Genomic DNA, 17,950 nt, shown 5'->3' with positions numbered 1-17,950 from the left:
ATGTTTCTTATGGTCAAATAAGTTATCAGTTAGGTTTCCGTATCAAAATGGAAACCTCTTTTTAACCAATCAGAATCAAGCATTCATCAATGTCAAGGTAGAAATTATGTTATTAGCATCCCAGCTCTGAAAGAGGGGTGAAGTGAAATGGGGATTAACATTTTAATGCACTTATATAGCAGTGTCTACGTGTATTTTAGTCTTGATGGGGTGAGGTGAAATGGGGTTTAACGTCGCATTCAAGATTATTGCACTTATATAGTGATGTGCGTGCAAGTGTGCATGTGTTTGTAAGGATGCTTGAACCCTGACCTTCCGCTCTCTGGGACGACGCTCTACTACAAAAGGACCACAGAGTCGGTCATGTTTTAGTCTGGACTGATGCTGCTATTACAGTGCAAGCCCACTACACATACCATTCCACAGTTTAACCTGGACACTCGCCCACACACTCACATGATAGAATTGAGACATAATACACTTGAAAGTCAAGGTGCATTCGGCCATTCATGCTGGTAACTTCTGAAGGTCTTCAGCACTGTAATACTTTGCCTTTTCCCCGCCGACCCCTTTGTCCTGACTGGACCGTTCCATCTGCGCCTCTGTGAGCTGCATGTATAGTATCTGCTCCTTGTCGGTGTTGTAACGCACCTCCTCCCCGGGGTGTTTATGCATCACATGTTTGCGGACATTCCCCCCCATGGCGCTGCTGTAGACGCAGTACGGGCACAGGTAGGGCTTCATGCCCTTGAACACATGCTGTGTGCGGATATGAAGCTTCATATGCTCCCCAGTCTTGGAGCTGTAGTCACAGTAAGGGCACTTCTGTTCACCGTCCTGGTGGATCTTCCTGTGCGTGCTCATTGCCGAGAAGGACTTGTAGCTCTTGCCACAGACGTCGCATGTGCACTTGAAGGTATGGTCGTGTACATTGCGGATGTGTTTTTGAAGGTAACTGTTTGTCAGGTATTTCACATTACAATGAGGGCAGGAAAGCTCTTTGCGATTGTCAAAATCAGCCCGGACACCATGACGATGGAATACATGATCTGGAAAAAGGTAGAATATTCAGAGAAGAAGATACTAAATAATTGAAATCATGAATGAATGATTTACATTCTGGCTAGAGATACATTAACTGGTTGCCACGGTTTGTCGACAGACAACTGAATTGTTAAAGGTGATCAGACATATTTACTTTGGTGATTGCAAGTCATTATATCCAAGTGATGGGGGGATTTCACTCCTAATATCAACCGATGTTGACAACTTACTTTCTAGGTACCAGTGGATGTTGGTACCTTACAGACAACAGACAGTACTTACTGGCTAGGTACCAGTGGATGTTGGTACCGTACAGACAACAGTACTTACTGGCTAGGTACCAGTGGATGTTGGTACCTTACAGACAACAGTACTTACTGGCTAGGTACCAGTGGATGTTGGTACCTTACAGACAACAGTACTTAATGGCTAGATACCAGTGGATGTTGGTACCGCACGGACAACAGTACTTACTGGCTAGGTACCAGTGGATGTTGGTACCTTACAGACAACAGTACTTACTGGGTAGATACCAGTGGATGTTGGTACCGTACGGACAACAGTACTTACTGGCTAGGTACCAGTGGATGTTGGTACCTTACAGACAACAGTACTTACTGGCTAGATACCAGTGGATCTTGGTACCGTACGGACAACAGTACTTACTGGCTAGGTACCAGTGGATGTTGGTACCGTACGGACAACAGTACTTACTGCCTAGATACCAGTGGATGTTGGTACCTTACAGACAACAGTACCTACTGGCTAGGTACCAGTGGATGTTGGTACCTTACAGACAACAGTACTTACTGGCTAGGTACCTGTAGATGTTGGTACCGTACGGACAACAGTATTTACTGGCTAGGTACCAGTGGATGTTGGTACCTTACAGACAACAGTACTTACAGGCTAGGTACCAGTGGATGTTGGTAACGTACGGACAACAGTACTTACTGGCTAGGTACCGGTGGATGTTGGTACCTTACAGACAACAGTACTTACTGGCTAGGTACCAGTGGATGTTGGTACCATACGGACAACAGTACTTACTGGCTAGATACCAGTGGATGTTGGTACCGTATGGACAACAGTACTTACTAGCTATGTACCAGTGGATGTTGGTACCTTACAGACAACAGTACTTACTGGCTAGGTACCGGTGGATGTTGGTACCTTACAGACAACAGTACCTACTGGCAAGGTACCAGTGGATGTTGGTACCGTACAGACAACAGTACCTACTGGCTAGATACCAGTAGATCTTGGTACCTTACAGACAACAGTACTTACTGGCTAGATACCAGTGGATGTTGGTACCGTACGGACAACAGTACTTACTGGCTAGGTACCAGTGGATGTTGGTACTTTACAGACAACAGTACTTACTGGCTAGGTACCAGTGGATGTTGCTACCGTACGGACAACAGTACTTACTGCCTAGATACCGGTGGATGTTGGTACCTTACAGACAACAGTACTTACTGGCTAGGTACCAGTGAATGTTGGTACCTTACAGACAACAGTACTTACTGGCTAGGTACCAGCGGATGTTGGTACCGTACGGACAACAGTACTTACTGCCTAGATACCAGTGGATGTTGGTACCTTAAAGACAACAGTACTTACTGGCTAGGTACCAGTGGATGTTGGTACCATACGGACAACAGTACTTACTGGCTAGGTACCAGTGGATGTTGGTACCATACGGACAACAGTACTTACTGGGTAGATACCAGTGGATGTTGGTACCTTACAGACAACAGTACTTACTGGCTAGATACCAGTGGATGTTGGTACCTTAAAGACAACAGTACTTACTGGCTAGGTACCAGTGAATGTTGGTACCTTACAGACAACAGTACTTACTGCCTAGATACCAGTGGATGTTGGTACCTTACAGACAAGAGTACTTACTGGCTAGGTACCAGTGGATGTTGGTACCATATGGACAACAGTACTTAATGGGTAGGTACCAGTGGATGTTGGTACCGTACGGACAACAGTACTTACTGGCTAGGTACCAGTGGATGTTGGTACCTTACAGACAACAGTACTTACTGGCTAGGTACCAGTGGATGTTGGTACCATACGGACAACAGTACTTACTGGCTAGATACCAGTGGATGTTGGTACCTTACAGACAACAGTACTTACTGGCTAGGTACCAGTGGATGTTGGTACCTTACAGACAACAGTACTTACTGGCTAGGTACCAGTGGATGTTGGTACCGTACGGACAAGAGTACTTACTGCCTAGATACCAGTGGATGTTGGTACCTTAAAGACAACAGTACTTACTGGCTAGGTACCAGTGAATGTTGGTACCTTACAGACAACAGTACTTACTGGCTAGATACCAGTGGATGTTGGTACCTTACAGACAACAGTACTTACTGGCTAGGTACCAGTGAATGTTGGTACCATACGGACAACAGTACTTACTGGGTAGATACCAGTGGATGTTGGTACCTTACAGACAACAGTACCTACTGGCTAGGTACCAGTGGATGTTGGTACCATACGGACAACAGTACTTACTGGCTAGATACCAGTGGATGTTGGTACCGTACGGACAACAGTACTTACTGGCTAGATACCAGTGGATGTTGGTACCTTACAGACAACAGTACTTACTGGCTAGGTACCAGTGGATGTTGGTACCTTACAGACAACAGTACTTACTGGCTAGGTACCAGTGGATGTTGCTACCGTATGGACAACAGTACTTACTGGCTAGGTACCAGTGGATGTTGGTACCTTACAGACAACAGTACCTACTGGCTAGATACCAGTGGATCTTGGTACCTTACGGACAACAGTACTTACTGGCTAGATACCAGTGGATGTTGCTACCGTACGGACAACAGTACTTACTGGCTAGGTACCAGTGGATGTTGGTACCTTACAGACAACAGTACTTACTGGCAAGGTACCAGTGGATGTTGGTACCTTACAGACAACAGTACTTACTGGCTAGGTACCAGTGGATGTTGCTACCGTACGGACAACAGTACTTACTGGCTAGGTACCAGTGGATGTTGGTACCTTACAGACAACAGTACTTACTGGCTAGATACCAGTGGATGTTGGTACCTTACAGACAACAGTACTTACTGGCTAGGTACCGGTGGATGTTGGTACCTTACAGACAACAGTACTTACTGGCTAGGTACCAGTGGATGTTGGTACCTTACAAACAACAGTACTTACTGGCTAGGTACCAGTGGATGTTGGTACCTTACAGACAACAGTACTTACTGGCTAGGTACCAGTGGATGTTGGTACCTTACAGACAACAGTACCTACTGGCTAGGTACCAGTGGATGTTGGTAACGTACGGACAACAGTACTTACTGGCTAGGTACCAGTGGATGTTGGTACCGTACGGACAACAGTACTTACTGCCTAGATACCAGTGGATGTTGGTACCTTACAGACAACAATACTTACTGGCTAGGTACCAGTGGATGTTGGTACCTTACAGACAACAGTACCTACTGGCTAGGTACCAGTGGATGTTGGTACTGTACGGACAACAGTACTTACTGCCTAGATACCAGTGGATGTTGGTACCTTACAGACAACAGTACTTACTGACTGGGTACCAGTGAATGTTGGTACCATACGGACAACAGTACTTACTGGGTAGATACCAGTGGATGTTGGTACCGTACGGACAACAGTACTTACTGGCTAGATACCAGTGGATGTTGGTACCGTACGGACAACAGTACTTACTGGCTAGGTACCAGTGGATGTTGGTACCTTACAGACAACAGTACTTACTGGCTAGGTACCAGTGGATGTTGGTACCTTACAGACAACAGTACCTACTGGCTATGTACCAGTGGATGTTGGTAACGTACAGACAACAGTACCTACTGGCTAGATACCAGTGGATGTTGGTACCTTACAGACAACAATACTTACTGCCTAGATACCAGTGGATGTTGGTACCGTACGGACAACAGTACTTACTGCCTAGATACCAGTGGATGTTGGTACCGTACGGACAACAGTACTTACTGCCTAGATACCAGTGGATGTTGGTACCTTACAGACAACAATACTTACTGGCTAGGTACCAGTGGATGTTGGTACCTTACAGACAACAGTACCTACTGGCAAGGTACCAGTGGATGTTGGTACCGTACAGACAACAGTACCTACTGGGTAGATACCAGTGGATGTTGGTACCGTACGGACAACAGTACTTACTGGCTAGATACCAGTGGATGTTGGTACCGTACGGAAAACAGTACTTACTGGCTAGGTACCAGTGGATGTTGGTACTTTACAGACAACAGTACTTACTGGCTAGGTACCAGTGGATGTTGGTACCGTACGGACAACAGTACTTACTGGCTAGGTACCAGTGGATGTTGGTACCTTACAGACAACAGTACTTACTGGCTAGGTACCGGTGGATGTTGGTACCTTACAGACAACAGTACTTACTGGCTAGGTACCAGTGGATGTTGGTACCTTACAGACAACAGTACTTACTGGCTAGGTACCAGTGGATGTTGGTACCGTACAGACAACAGTACCTACTGGCTAGATACCAGTGGATGTTGGTACCGTACGGACAACAGTACTTACTGGCTAGATACCAGTGGATGTTGGTACCTTACAGACAACAGTACTTACTGGCTAGGTACCAGTAGATGTTGGTACCATGCGGACAACAGTACTTACTGGCTAGATACCAGTGGATGTTGGTACCTTACAGACAACAGTACCTACTGGCTAGATACCAGTGGATCTTGGTACCTTACGGACAACAGTACTTACTGGCTAGATACCAGTGGATGTTGGTACCTTACAGACAACAGTACCTACTGGCTAGATACCAGTGGATGTTGCTACCGTACGGACAACAGTACTTACTGGCTAGGTACCAGTGGATGTTGGTACCTTACAGACAACAGTACCTACTGGCTATGTACCAGTGGATGTTGGTACCGTACAGACAACAGTACTTACTGGCTAGGTACCAGTAGATGTTGGTACCGTACGGACAACAGTACTTACTGGCTAGGTACCAGTAGATGTTGGTACCATGCGGACAACAGTACTTACTGGCTAGATACCAGTGGATGTTGGTACCTTACAGACAACAGTACCTACTGGCTAGATACCAGTGGATCTTGGTACCTTACAGACAACAGTACTTACTGGCTAGGTACCAGCGGATGTTGGTACCTTACAGACAACAGTACTTACTGGCTAGGTACCAGTGGATGTTGGTACCATATAGACAACACTACTTACTGGCTAGGTACCAGTGGATGTTGGTACCGTACAGACAACAGTACTTACTGGCTAGGTACCAGTGGATGTTGGTACCATATGGACAGTGCTGACACTTGTATTCCTTGTCCTGGTTGTGTTTGCTCTTGACGTGCAGCCGCAGAACCGGCTCCTTGGCGAATCCCATTCCACAGATGTCGCAGAGGAAGGGGCGGATGTTGAGGTGCATCGTTCGGATGTGGTTCTGTAGGGTACTTGAACACAATCAGAGTGATTAAGTGAATAAGTTGCCTTCAATGCCTTTTTTAACATTATGTCAGTTATATTTAATATGTATTTCAGCTTAATGTGGCACAGGTATGAGACATTTACTATTTGGTGAAACCCACAGATATAGTGCTGAGAGACCAAGGATACTAATCCAGGTGAATCATGGACTTCAAACCATGATCATTGGATCCAGGCATGACTAAGGGACGCAACTCTGCACAGCAAATTGAGAAGTCATTGGCAACTTGACCCCTGGCACCCCAAACATTATCAGACCTTGGTCAAAGCAATTACAGGAGAGGAGATGAGTGAGTGGGTGAATGTTGTTTTATGCCAGTCAGCAATGTTCCAGCTACTTATCGGTGGCCCATCAATATTGATACAGGGTCAGGCAAACCAGCAGTTGATAAAACACTCAACACCATTGGAGCATGATGACAGGCATTACCCAGGTCACACATTGTGACCATCTAATCCTCACTTAGATACTTCTTATGACTAGCATGGGGTCCTGGAGCCCTAGAATCTCAATTGGTAGGAAGATACAATGCTCACATCTTCCAGGTAGAAAAACAATCACAGCACAACAAAATGATACAAAACAATTTGGAGAGAACCAATAGCTAATATTCCCAGCGTAATTGTCAGAGGAGAAAGAGAGAACTCACTCTCCTGTCTTGACAACGATGTTGCAGTGGGGGCACTTGTGCTCCGTGTGACCAATACGCTTGTGTTTTTCCAGGAAGAACTTGCGGACAGTCTCATACTCACACCCTTCAACATCACATCTAAACAGCTGCAACACATGATGTTAAACGGTCAAGAGACAGTGACGGTGAAAGATCAGTTGTGCAGAGAAAGAGTACTTTTAAATGAACATCACAGAGTGAGTAAGTATAGTTTTACACCACTTTTAGCAATATTCACGCAATAACATTGACTTACAATAGCACTAAGGACATTCACACACTAACATAGACTTAAAATGGTGCCAAGAACTTCCACACTCTAACATCAACTTTCAAAAGCCCTCAGAACTTCCACACCCTAACATAAACCTACAATAGCCCTTAGAACTTCCACACCCTAACATAAACCTACAATAGCCCTTACAACTTCCACACCCTAACATAAACCTACAATAGCCCTTAGAACGTCCACACTCTAACACAAAGCTACAATAGCCCTTAGAACGTCCACACTCTAACATAAACCTACAATAGCCCAAAGAGAGCCCAGGCCTTTTGTGGATGAGCCTGGAAACATCATGATTCTCAACAGTAGTGTTCCTCTTGTTCAACATTAGGCCTTGGCATACATACAGAAGCTACTGGTAAGTTTAACTGACACTTTATCCAATCGATTTGTAAAGGGTTATTGTCAGGAAAAGGCCCACCCTAGTTACTACACTGGGCCAGTAGAAATATAAAAGTGATGACCAGGGCACCTGCCTGGTTGGCCATCGTGTTTCGCAGCAACAGCAGCAGCAGCCTGTAGCTCACCTTCACGGAGTGCTGTACGCCGTGCTGGTCTCGCTCGTGCTCTTGCTGATGGACATACTTCACAAACTGCTGGCCACACTGTGTACAAGAGAAGATGGGCTTGTTCCCGTGCACCTTCGTCACGTGCTTGTCCAGCATGGCCTTCAGGTGGAACATCCTTGGCCTCTGACAGTGGGTACACTTGTACTTCACATCGGGATGTTCCAGCTTGGCGTGACGTTCCAGTTCACCGTAGTCGATAGAGGCAAAATGGCAACTGTCAATTTCACAGCTGACAAGAAGGGCTGAATTCATTTCCACCTGAAAGAGAAATTGTGGTCAAGACATAAAACTTTCTGTTGAAAGGTTTTCCTATATTCAAGCATTGCCAGTTAAGTTTTGCGCATCAAAATCTATGAAGACACTGTGCTATTGTCTGCATCTACTCAAGATTTACAAAGACACCTGGGCCATTGCTTTGTTGGTCTTGAATGGAAAGTGAAAATGCTGTTTGCGAGAACTGTTCACTTTATGCCTGTGCTATTCAGGAGACTCAAATTAGGATAATTGTTGTGACAACTGCACCTTTATATCCTGATAAAGCACTGTCACTCATGCTCAATAACATCCAAAAATGATGACAGCAGATTTCCAATTATACATAGCAATTATTTTCATACTCTCACAGAATTTTGCACTGTAAAACAGGAAAAGGAATATTGAACTGGCCTCATCATACACTTTTACTTGTAAGTGGTAATTATGCATAATTTGAACCAAAAGCATGGCCCTGCCTTTGAATTTACCTGTGATAGAGACATGTGATGCACCTGATAGATATACCTGTGATAGTGACATGTGATGGACATACCTGTGATGCCGACATGTGATGGACATACCTGTGATGGTGACATGTGATGGACATACCTGTGATGGTGACATGTGATGGACATACCTGTGATGGTGACATGTGATGGACATACCTGTGATGGTGACATGTGATGGATATACCTGTGATGGTGACATGTGATGGACATACCTGTGATGGTGACATGTGATGGACATACCTGTGATGGTGACATGTGATGGATATACCTGTGATGGTGACATGTGATGGACCTGATGGATATACCTGTGATGACATGTGATGGACTTACCTGTGATAGTGACATGTGATGGACATACCTGTGATAGTGACACGTGATGGACATACCTGTGATGGCAACATGTGATGGACCTGCATGAGGTGGAACTTGAGTGTTTTCCTTAAGGAGTAGACAGACCCACACTCGGTACACAGCAGACATTCTCCCGAAGGTTTCTTCTTCTTCTGACCTTTCACATCTTTCAGTAAAACTTTTACCTTCGACCTTTGACCTTGTAACTTCCTCTTCTGACAAAGATGGACCGAGATTGTGTGAAGTCTCCAAGTGCTGAATCTTTTAAAGTCCTTTCTGCATAGTGTACATCTGTAGCTCTGTGAGGTGGTTTTGTGGAGGTTTTGAGATAAGTACAAGTCCTTTAACAACAAAAGAATATGATATCTGCTACAAAGAGCCTTCGTCATCCTACCTAAGTGAGATGCTCTTTTTAATTCTTTTCTTTTAACACTGAACTCATATCTAATCTGTTTGAGGTTCTTTTGATTTGGCAGTTTACCTTCAGCTAAATGGACTGATTTTTTAATAATGTGCTTTTTCTTTAAATTACACTTTGCATCTTTGGACAACTTTCCTCCTTTAGTATTTGTGGCAGCAGGTCGAGAGTGCCTTGTGTTATGTCTCTGTGTGACCTTCACCTTCACTTCGTCATCAACTACAGGGTCACATTTTGACTTCCTTCCTTGTGTTCTCTGTACACTGGTTTGAACTGATGAAAAAGTATTAATCTTTGACTTGGTTTTAGATCTTGTTTTTCGTTTGTTTGTTTCCATGGTTACCGAAACACTGCTGCCTGACTTCACTTGCACTTGATTCATAACTCGTCTACTCTTCCTGGGTCTCACTTGACTGGAACTCCCACTAGATTTAACAGGATCGTCTTCAGCATCAGGGACAGGTTGGCTGTAAAGTGTATTTTGGGATACAGCAACAGGTGAATCTTCCACACCAACCAGGCCCTTATCTCCCCTACTTCCAAGAGAACGATGAGCCTCCTCATCAATGGCTGGGGTTTGCTCTGGCACAGTCGAACATGTAGTGTGTGGTACTATATATTCATCGTAAATATTGGTCTCGTCAATATTTGTCGAACGAACAGTAGTAGGATCACTAACATCTGATAGCTTAACATCACTGTCTGATTGCTTGCAACTGATATGACTCACTGTCTGACCCTGACCTGGATTATAAACACCTTGTTCCTGCACCTGCTGATAGTTAGAGCCACCTGTTCCTTGTGGCCCATCAGCAATGGTTTGAGGGGGACCTGGAGCACCTCCAGCATGCCCTGTAGAACTCAGGGCGACTCCTGTAGAACACATTGAAGTCTGCACCATGTTGGGAGGTTTCGGTGAAACACTCTGCACTTCACTTTCTACAGGTCTTTCAGAGCCAACTGAACTTGTGGGTACAGAAACTTGTGGGTTGTTACTCAACATTTCACTTTGTGAAGCCCTTCGAGAATCAGCTAAACCAGTGAGTTGAGGACCTTGTGGGTTGGCAGTAATCGGTCTGGTAGGGGCAGAGGCTGACTTTGGAGAGTACACATTTAGTGCTTGTAACACATGCATGTCACTGGAGGCTCTCTGGTGGATGACAGTATCTATTACGAGTGGATCATGAGTAGAGGTCGGTGCAGCACCAACAGACTGTAGCGGTATACAGCTGGGTGTAGAGAGTTGAAGGCCGGTCTGCATGCATTGTTGGGGTAGTGGTACAGCACACACAGTGGAGGGTCTGGTGATGCTTGGATCTGTGGTGTCAGAAGTCAGCCGTACACCCTGCAGGACATCACCATCCGTTATGCTGAAGCCACTCCTCATTGGGCCAGGATGCAGACTCCTCATTCTTTGCTGCCCACCCATCTGCACATCCTGCAGGGCACTCGTCATGCTTGTGTTCTCCTGATACCCTCTACCCTGGACCAGGAGGCCCCCACAGCCGGCCGGGAGGAGTCTGTCGGCACTCTGTAGGGCCTCTACTATACTGCTGAACTGAAGCGTAGTGGCAGCTTCCAAGATCTTCTGCTTCCAAGGCCAGAGAGAGGGGACCTTCACTTCCCCCTGGTATATCAGGCTGAGAAGAGCACCAAGCACATGGGCCTCAATGCCTGCAAGAAAAGGCAGAAAATAACTCATCATTTGTAATCAGTAGTATTTCAACATATGTTAGACAAAGCACATCTTCCCGGGGTAAGTGAGTTAACTGACTTTAAAAGTCCAGTTTCCACCCTTGCCAAACTAGGCTGGTATTATGGAGCTGACTGGACTAACGAGTCTATGCACAGTCCAATCAAAATCGCGTAACAAAATCGAAATCCGGTTTGTAAACTGTCGTGCCGATTTTGTTAGACTGCAAGATTTGCAAAGGATGTGCACCACCAACTCGGCGTCAGCAGATATTTTTGAAATGTTTTTATGTTTTTAATCAAGGTGCTCACTTGATTTGATGCACTTTGCGATGTAAGACCAATTTGATCACAATATAGATCTTGATTATTCAACGGATCATCTTGACTGGGCGCCGCCAGGAACACAACTCGTAATAACCACTTGTGGCGCTACAATCAAGCCCAGAAATTCCAGTCTAGTTCAGCAAGGTTGGAAACTGGACTTTTATAGTCGGTTAACTCCCTTGCCTCAGGAAGGTGGACAAAGCATGGATGATTGTTTTTTTAACAACCTCAATCATGTGAGCAGACAATTGGGATATCTGCCTTTTTTTTTACTGAAAATAATGGCACACTTTCAAATGTTCAAATTGAAATGGTGTATTTGATCTTAAATAATCGGGCCCCATGGAGATTCTTAAGCAGAATAGGTATCAGTACCCCTGCGATGTAAGAACTGACTTAAATGAGGATTTGGATGGTCACAATGTGTGACCTCTCTGATTCTGATTGTGTCTTTCTTCTGAGTTGACATGGATCGTTGCTGCTATTGTAAGAGTGAATATTATCCTACCCTATTTTTTATCCCGGTGATGAAATTCTCTAGTGTCAGGATGATTCTCCCTACTGAATTTGAAACCATACCAGTGTGGCACTAAGGTAGGATACTATACTCTAGAGTAAAACTTCACCCAGGATAATATTAAGATAGGATATAATCCTTGCTTACACTATCACTCACTGGTCTGCCTGGCCCAGACTTGATCAATAAATAATAATAGGCTATTTATATTGCGCATATTTGAACACCACTCAGGGGTATGCTCAAAGTGCTATTATTACCCTGGACCCTGGATCAGTTGGCACACAAGAATCATTCGCAGCACCCTGGGGGGTATACAACCCAAGCTGCCTGTTAGGTTGCCTGTTAGAAGGTTAACAACTACATTGCCATCTCATCCTACTGGGTACCCATTCACTGCTGGGTAAACAGAGGCTGGGACAAAGGTGGGAGGCTGGGTACTTACAGGCAGCCATGATATACTTGAAATATTGCTGACTATGGCCCACTCTATCACTCAACAATATGGAATACATGTTGCAAAGACCCACATACTTGTCTTGAATTCTGTGATTCTCTCATTGGTTTCCCTCCAGCCATGAAACACCCAGTGGAAGAAGGAAGAGTTGATGGCTAGCAGAAGTTGATGTGCTTTGAAAGTAGTTCCATCTTGAGCGATGAGGCTCACATCACACAGTGCCTGGTTACAATAAAACTGATGGAGGCCTTTGATTGCCGCCACACTGTGTTGAGGCCACACAAGGGTCTCCATCTGGGACAACATCAACAGAGCAGATTAGACATGAACCTAGACTTACATAAAGATCTCCTGTAGGACAACACATATAGACTATACAGGTAAAACCTCGCTCTTGTTTAAGGTTTGTTCTCATATTTAGAGGTTGTAAAAGTTTCATTCTACCAAATAAGGTTGGTAGTATGTATGTTGATAGCATGATCCTTGCTTATTTGTTGCTTTATGCTGCACTCAGCAATATTCCAGTTATATGATTGCTTTCTGTAAATAATCAAGTCTGGACCAGACAATCCAGTTATTGACATCCTGAGCATCGATCCACACAATTGGGATACAATGACAAACATCAACCAAGTCACCAAGCCCGACCACCCGATCCCGTTAGTCACCTCTTATGACAAGCATAGATGCCTCTTACAGCTGGAATAGAATAGGCCTATTCGGATCTTCATGGGTAGATCTACCATGATTGAAGTATTTCACTTGTTCAGAAGTTGTTGTCAGTACTGAGAAATACATGTACATATACCCCTCCATGTTGTCATGTCATTGATCCCAATTGCGTGGATGGATGCTCATGATATCAATCACTGGATTGTCTGGTCTAGACTTGATTATTTACCGACCAGTCATGTAGCTGGAATATTGGTGAGTGCAGCATTAAACAACAAACCAACCAAAAAAAAAACCATGTTATCAGCTCATGGTTTCAAGAAGAAGATTCTTTTTCGTTTTTTAGGCCACTGGATTAAAATTAAGAAATCAATATGAATTAAGTGTCAATTAATGAACATTATGTCTCAAGTATATCTGAACAGTACAGAAAATTGAACATTGTTTCTGATCAGTACAATATGTAATAACATGGACATTGTCTCACTCATCAGTGAAACAATGTGAAAGGCTCTTCTAAGTTCAATATGAACATTGCATTTCTGATCAGTAAAGTAATATGAACATTATATCTCTAATCAGCACAATGTAACATTATATTTCTTTTCAGTACAATGTGAAAATTGTAACTTCACAGTAAAACAAAATTAACATTGTATCTCTGATAAGTACAATAATATGAACAGTGCATATACATCAATGCTACATTAGATATTAATCAGTTACAATATTTAGAAGTGAAATATGATTTGAAATTGTGTTGGTTGTTACACACACATTTATTGGTTGAATTCCCATAAAAAGCCCAATTATCAAAATATGGTTATTGCTGTTATAGACTTGAAATAATGAAATATATGAAAGTTCAGATATATAACCAGTCTATTTTAATATAATAAACAATGCAATATTAGATTTACGTCACAAAACAACAAATTACATGTTACATGTTTTGTGTTTTGGGGAGTGGTGATGTGTGTTACTTTACAAAAAATGAACTTATAATCCTTGTATCCAACTTTTAAAAAACCCATAATAAACAAAAAGTTTTAACCCCACTAGATTCTATTATTTTTATACAATATTAGGAATGTTATCATCAGATGCATATGTGGTATTTCTTTCCTTATTACTGAATGATCGACAATAATAACATTAATATAATAGTAACTGATGAATAAGACTACGTTAAATGTGATGCTCTCGCCTTCAATGCAAAATGACTCTGCTTATGGCAGTGACGTAACTCAGTAACAGCACATTGGATGGTTTGCAAAAACTGTTCATGTGTAATACTTGCAATGCCCAACCCTACGCACAGTGAAACACCATAGAACATATACGTATGTGTTTTGCTCTATAGTCTAAAACACCATGTTAATGTTAGGTTAAATATTCATGAAGACGCAATACCATAGTTTACGTTTTACAGCAGAGTCAAAATCACTCGGGACATTCCTGCGTCGAACGACTTCCGCGCTTAGAAATGGAGTTACGTCCCTTGAAAATTATCATAAATTTTGCTGCTGCGATACGTTTATGTTTTCAGATGGGCGTATTTAATATGACATTTTTATTGATATAAATGTCTTGGCAAAATGAGCCACATAACGAGGCACGCAAGAGTAACACGCGTTTCTTTATGTTGGGACACACCAAATTAATCATTGCTTCTTCCAGAGAGTGTGTAGAAGGAGGGAAACAAAATAACCTTTTATACAGACTCCCTGATATAAGCGTATTATTGATAGAATCCCAGGTTCTTCGTAACCTCATTATACGTTTTTAGGGGGAAAACTTTATTTGAAACTTTCTTCTGATCGGGAACTTGGCGTTTTTTAAATGCTGCTTACGTATATATTCTTTGGTTAAAATTAAGTGAGTGAATATGGTTTTACGCCGCTTTTAGCAATATTCTAGTAACATCCCAATGTACCCATGTCGGGAAACGAAACCGGGTCTTCGGCGTGACGAGCGAACGCTTTAACCACTAGGCTACCCGGACGCCCCTCTTAAAATTAAGAGTGACAATATGAACAAAGTGTATGTTCTTATTTTGTACCCAGAATTCCCAGTGATTTTGTACCAAATCTGTATGCATTAGTTTCTAAAATATACATTAATTTTAGTATCCTAAAGTTACTTTACTACTTCTCTTTACAAAATCCTATACATTCGAACAAAGCCAGTGGTGTAGAAAACATCGTGTCATTGGTATTCCACCAGTCGTTAGGTTATTTTATTTCTTGCTTATTGCCAAGATGGGCGGTGATAATGAGATGTCAGTTAAAGGAGGTGTTGGGTTTTCATGTTTCTATTTGCCACAAACGTGTGCATGGTCGTTTTGACTTGCTCCCTGTGTGTATGTGTTATAACTCATATCAGATCACTTTACCATTGGTAGATCAGTCCTGTACACCATATACGAGCAGGAATTTTACGAGATCACAACTTTTAAACACACATGCTACATGTGAAAGAAAAGGAATCCTCGAAACCTTCTCGTTTGGTAGTTGTGTTATTTCTATTAAAAATATCACAACGTGAGTTAGTGTCAGTGTACGTGTGCGCCTTGGGGATCTCGAGAATATGGTCCGAGAATATATAGGTCCCGATAAATCTATGCTTGTCGTAAGAGGATACTAAATGGATCGGGCGGTCAGGCTCGCTGACTTGGCTGATTGAATGTCATCCTGCGTAGATCGATAATTATGATGTCAATCACTCGATAGTCTGGGCCAGTCTTGATTATTTACATACGGCCGTCATATAGCTGGAATATTGCTTAACCAACCAACAAACAAATCAGACCCCAAAAACACATTCTACTGTCGGTCACTTGCAAATAATGATGAATCTATCAACACTGTTGTGGATCTGAATTTCGTATTATTGTCTAACGAAAGGAAATCATAAACCAAAAGGATTGACTGACATGTTCTGAGCCAAACTATGATGGACTTCCTTGATAATTATTGTCAACATGATCCCATCCGAGGTGTACACATTTCTGCCAACGATGTTGGAGTGCCTGGATCTCACTGGTGTGGAAGGCTTCCTTCTGGTGGTTGTAAAAAGTCCTCCACCGCATAATGCTTACCAGACAGATCTTTCTTCATGTTTGGGAAGAGGTGGAAATCTGACGAAGCATTACTTCATTTTACACGTATATATTTATGAATTGTTTGATAGGCATTACTTAGAAGTTGACGGATGACAAGGTAGACACAATGTTATTGACAACAACTTCTTTAATACTGTAAAAAGCGACGTTTCGGTATAGATCTTTATACCGTTGTCAAGCACGACTTTTTTTATATATATATTTATGGTAAAATGGTGTACATGTAAAAGAATCGTTAATATATCGACAAAACATTCACGAAATAATTAATCGTTGTTACTGAGTGCTATGTTTCACTGTATATTCCTATCCTCGATAATCCAGTGCAATATATTTCTATGAGTTATATAGTGATATAATACGCTGGGTAATCGAGAATGGTATCTTCCCTGCAATATTATCAAACTGTTCTGACTTCATTTCTGGCTTAACAATATGGATAACCATATATTGTCCATCACCTGTGCAAGCTTATATTATTCAGGCATCTGCGGGCCTCTAATACCAGGGATCATATACCGATATTGCCCTCATGGTTTATTCTCCATGCAGTGTTTCACTGTACGATAAACAACACCCACTCATCGTTTATTTCTTAAATGAGATATTGACATTATGTTCAGCCTCTCTAAGGCTATATCTGTTTGTAACGTGAGTGAGTGTGTGAGTTGGGTTTAACGCCGCTTTTAACAGTATTCCAGTTATATCACGGCGTGTCAGCTTAATGTGGGAGGAAAGCTGGAAGTGGTGCAAGTCTCAGACGTTTACCACTTCGGTGAAACCCACGAGCACGGGTATGGGGCTGACAAACCTAGAAACATAATCGGGGCGAACCGGTATTCGAACCCACAATCATAGGTTTCTGGCATGCCCAAGGGACGCAACTCTGCACAGCGAATCGCGGCGCCTTAGACGACTTGTATCGCCGAATGAAAGCTTCCGTTATCACTTCGTAAGACTTATGCATTCAGTACTTTCAACGACAGGAGACTTGCTATCTATAGATGGCAACATATTAAACAAAGATTTTGAACAACATCCACATAACTAGTATCTCACCTATACAACACAGGATGTTTCGCAAAAGAAAAGAAAAACAAACAAAAAACGCAAACCAAGACAGAGTTTGGCGTGATGTAGTTCAAAACAATGTTAACAACTCTTACAGCATAGACATGTCCGATTCTATTCCCTATTTTGACCTGTACCTTATCTTCCGGTGTGGTTGTTTTTCAGGTGGACAATATTGGTTGGGTTTGCATGTGTTTGTGACCGGTGCCACCTGCAGAGCAGGATGCGCTCACCTTTTCGCGAACACCTGGTATCTTTACTATTTGATAGTGCATGCTTATGATATAGTCGGAATCCTACATAGCGTTTGGTCGCTTTTATTTGCATACTATCTTACTTATCTATCAAAATTTGTTTCTTAATCTTAATTTTTTAATCGTATTTGCTGTTATATTTAATCTTGCGATTTCGGAAACGATGGATAACTGCAAATCCCACAAGGTTTA

At 42.7% G+C, this 17,950-nt stretch overlaps 1 protein-coding gene across 1 annotated transcript; it reads right to left on the bottom strand.

Moving 5' to 3' along the window:
* Positions 1-461: 461 nt before the first annotated feature.
* Positions 462-12,943, bottom strand: LOC139476286 (uncharacterized). Its single transcript, XM_071259396.1, has 6 exons — positions 12,715-12,943; positions 9,262-11,318; positions 8,070-8,369; positions 7,236-7,363; positions 6,367-6,551; positions 462-1,049 (listed from the first exon to the last, which is right to left on the bottom strand). Exons 1-6 carry the CDS (start codon positions 12,941-12,943, stop codon positions 508-510), a joined length of 3,441 nt encoding a protein of 1,146 aa, XP_071115497.1. The 3' UTR covers positions 462-507.
* Positions 12,944-17,950: the final 5,007 nt, after the last annotated feature.

Source organism: Haliotis cracherodii, unplaced genomic scaffold (genome assembly GCF_022045235.1).
Source record: "Haliotis cracherodii isolate W230 unplaced genomic scaffold, xgHalCrac1.p SCAF_1, whole genome shotgun sequence".
NCBI lineage: Eukaryota > Metazoa > Mollusca > Gastropoda > Lepetellida > Haliotidae > Haliotis > Haliotis cracherodii.
This window is presented reverse-complemented; position numbering and strand designations above follow the sequence as displayed.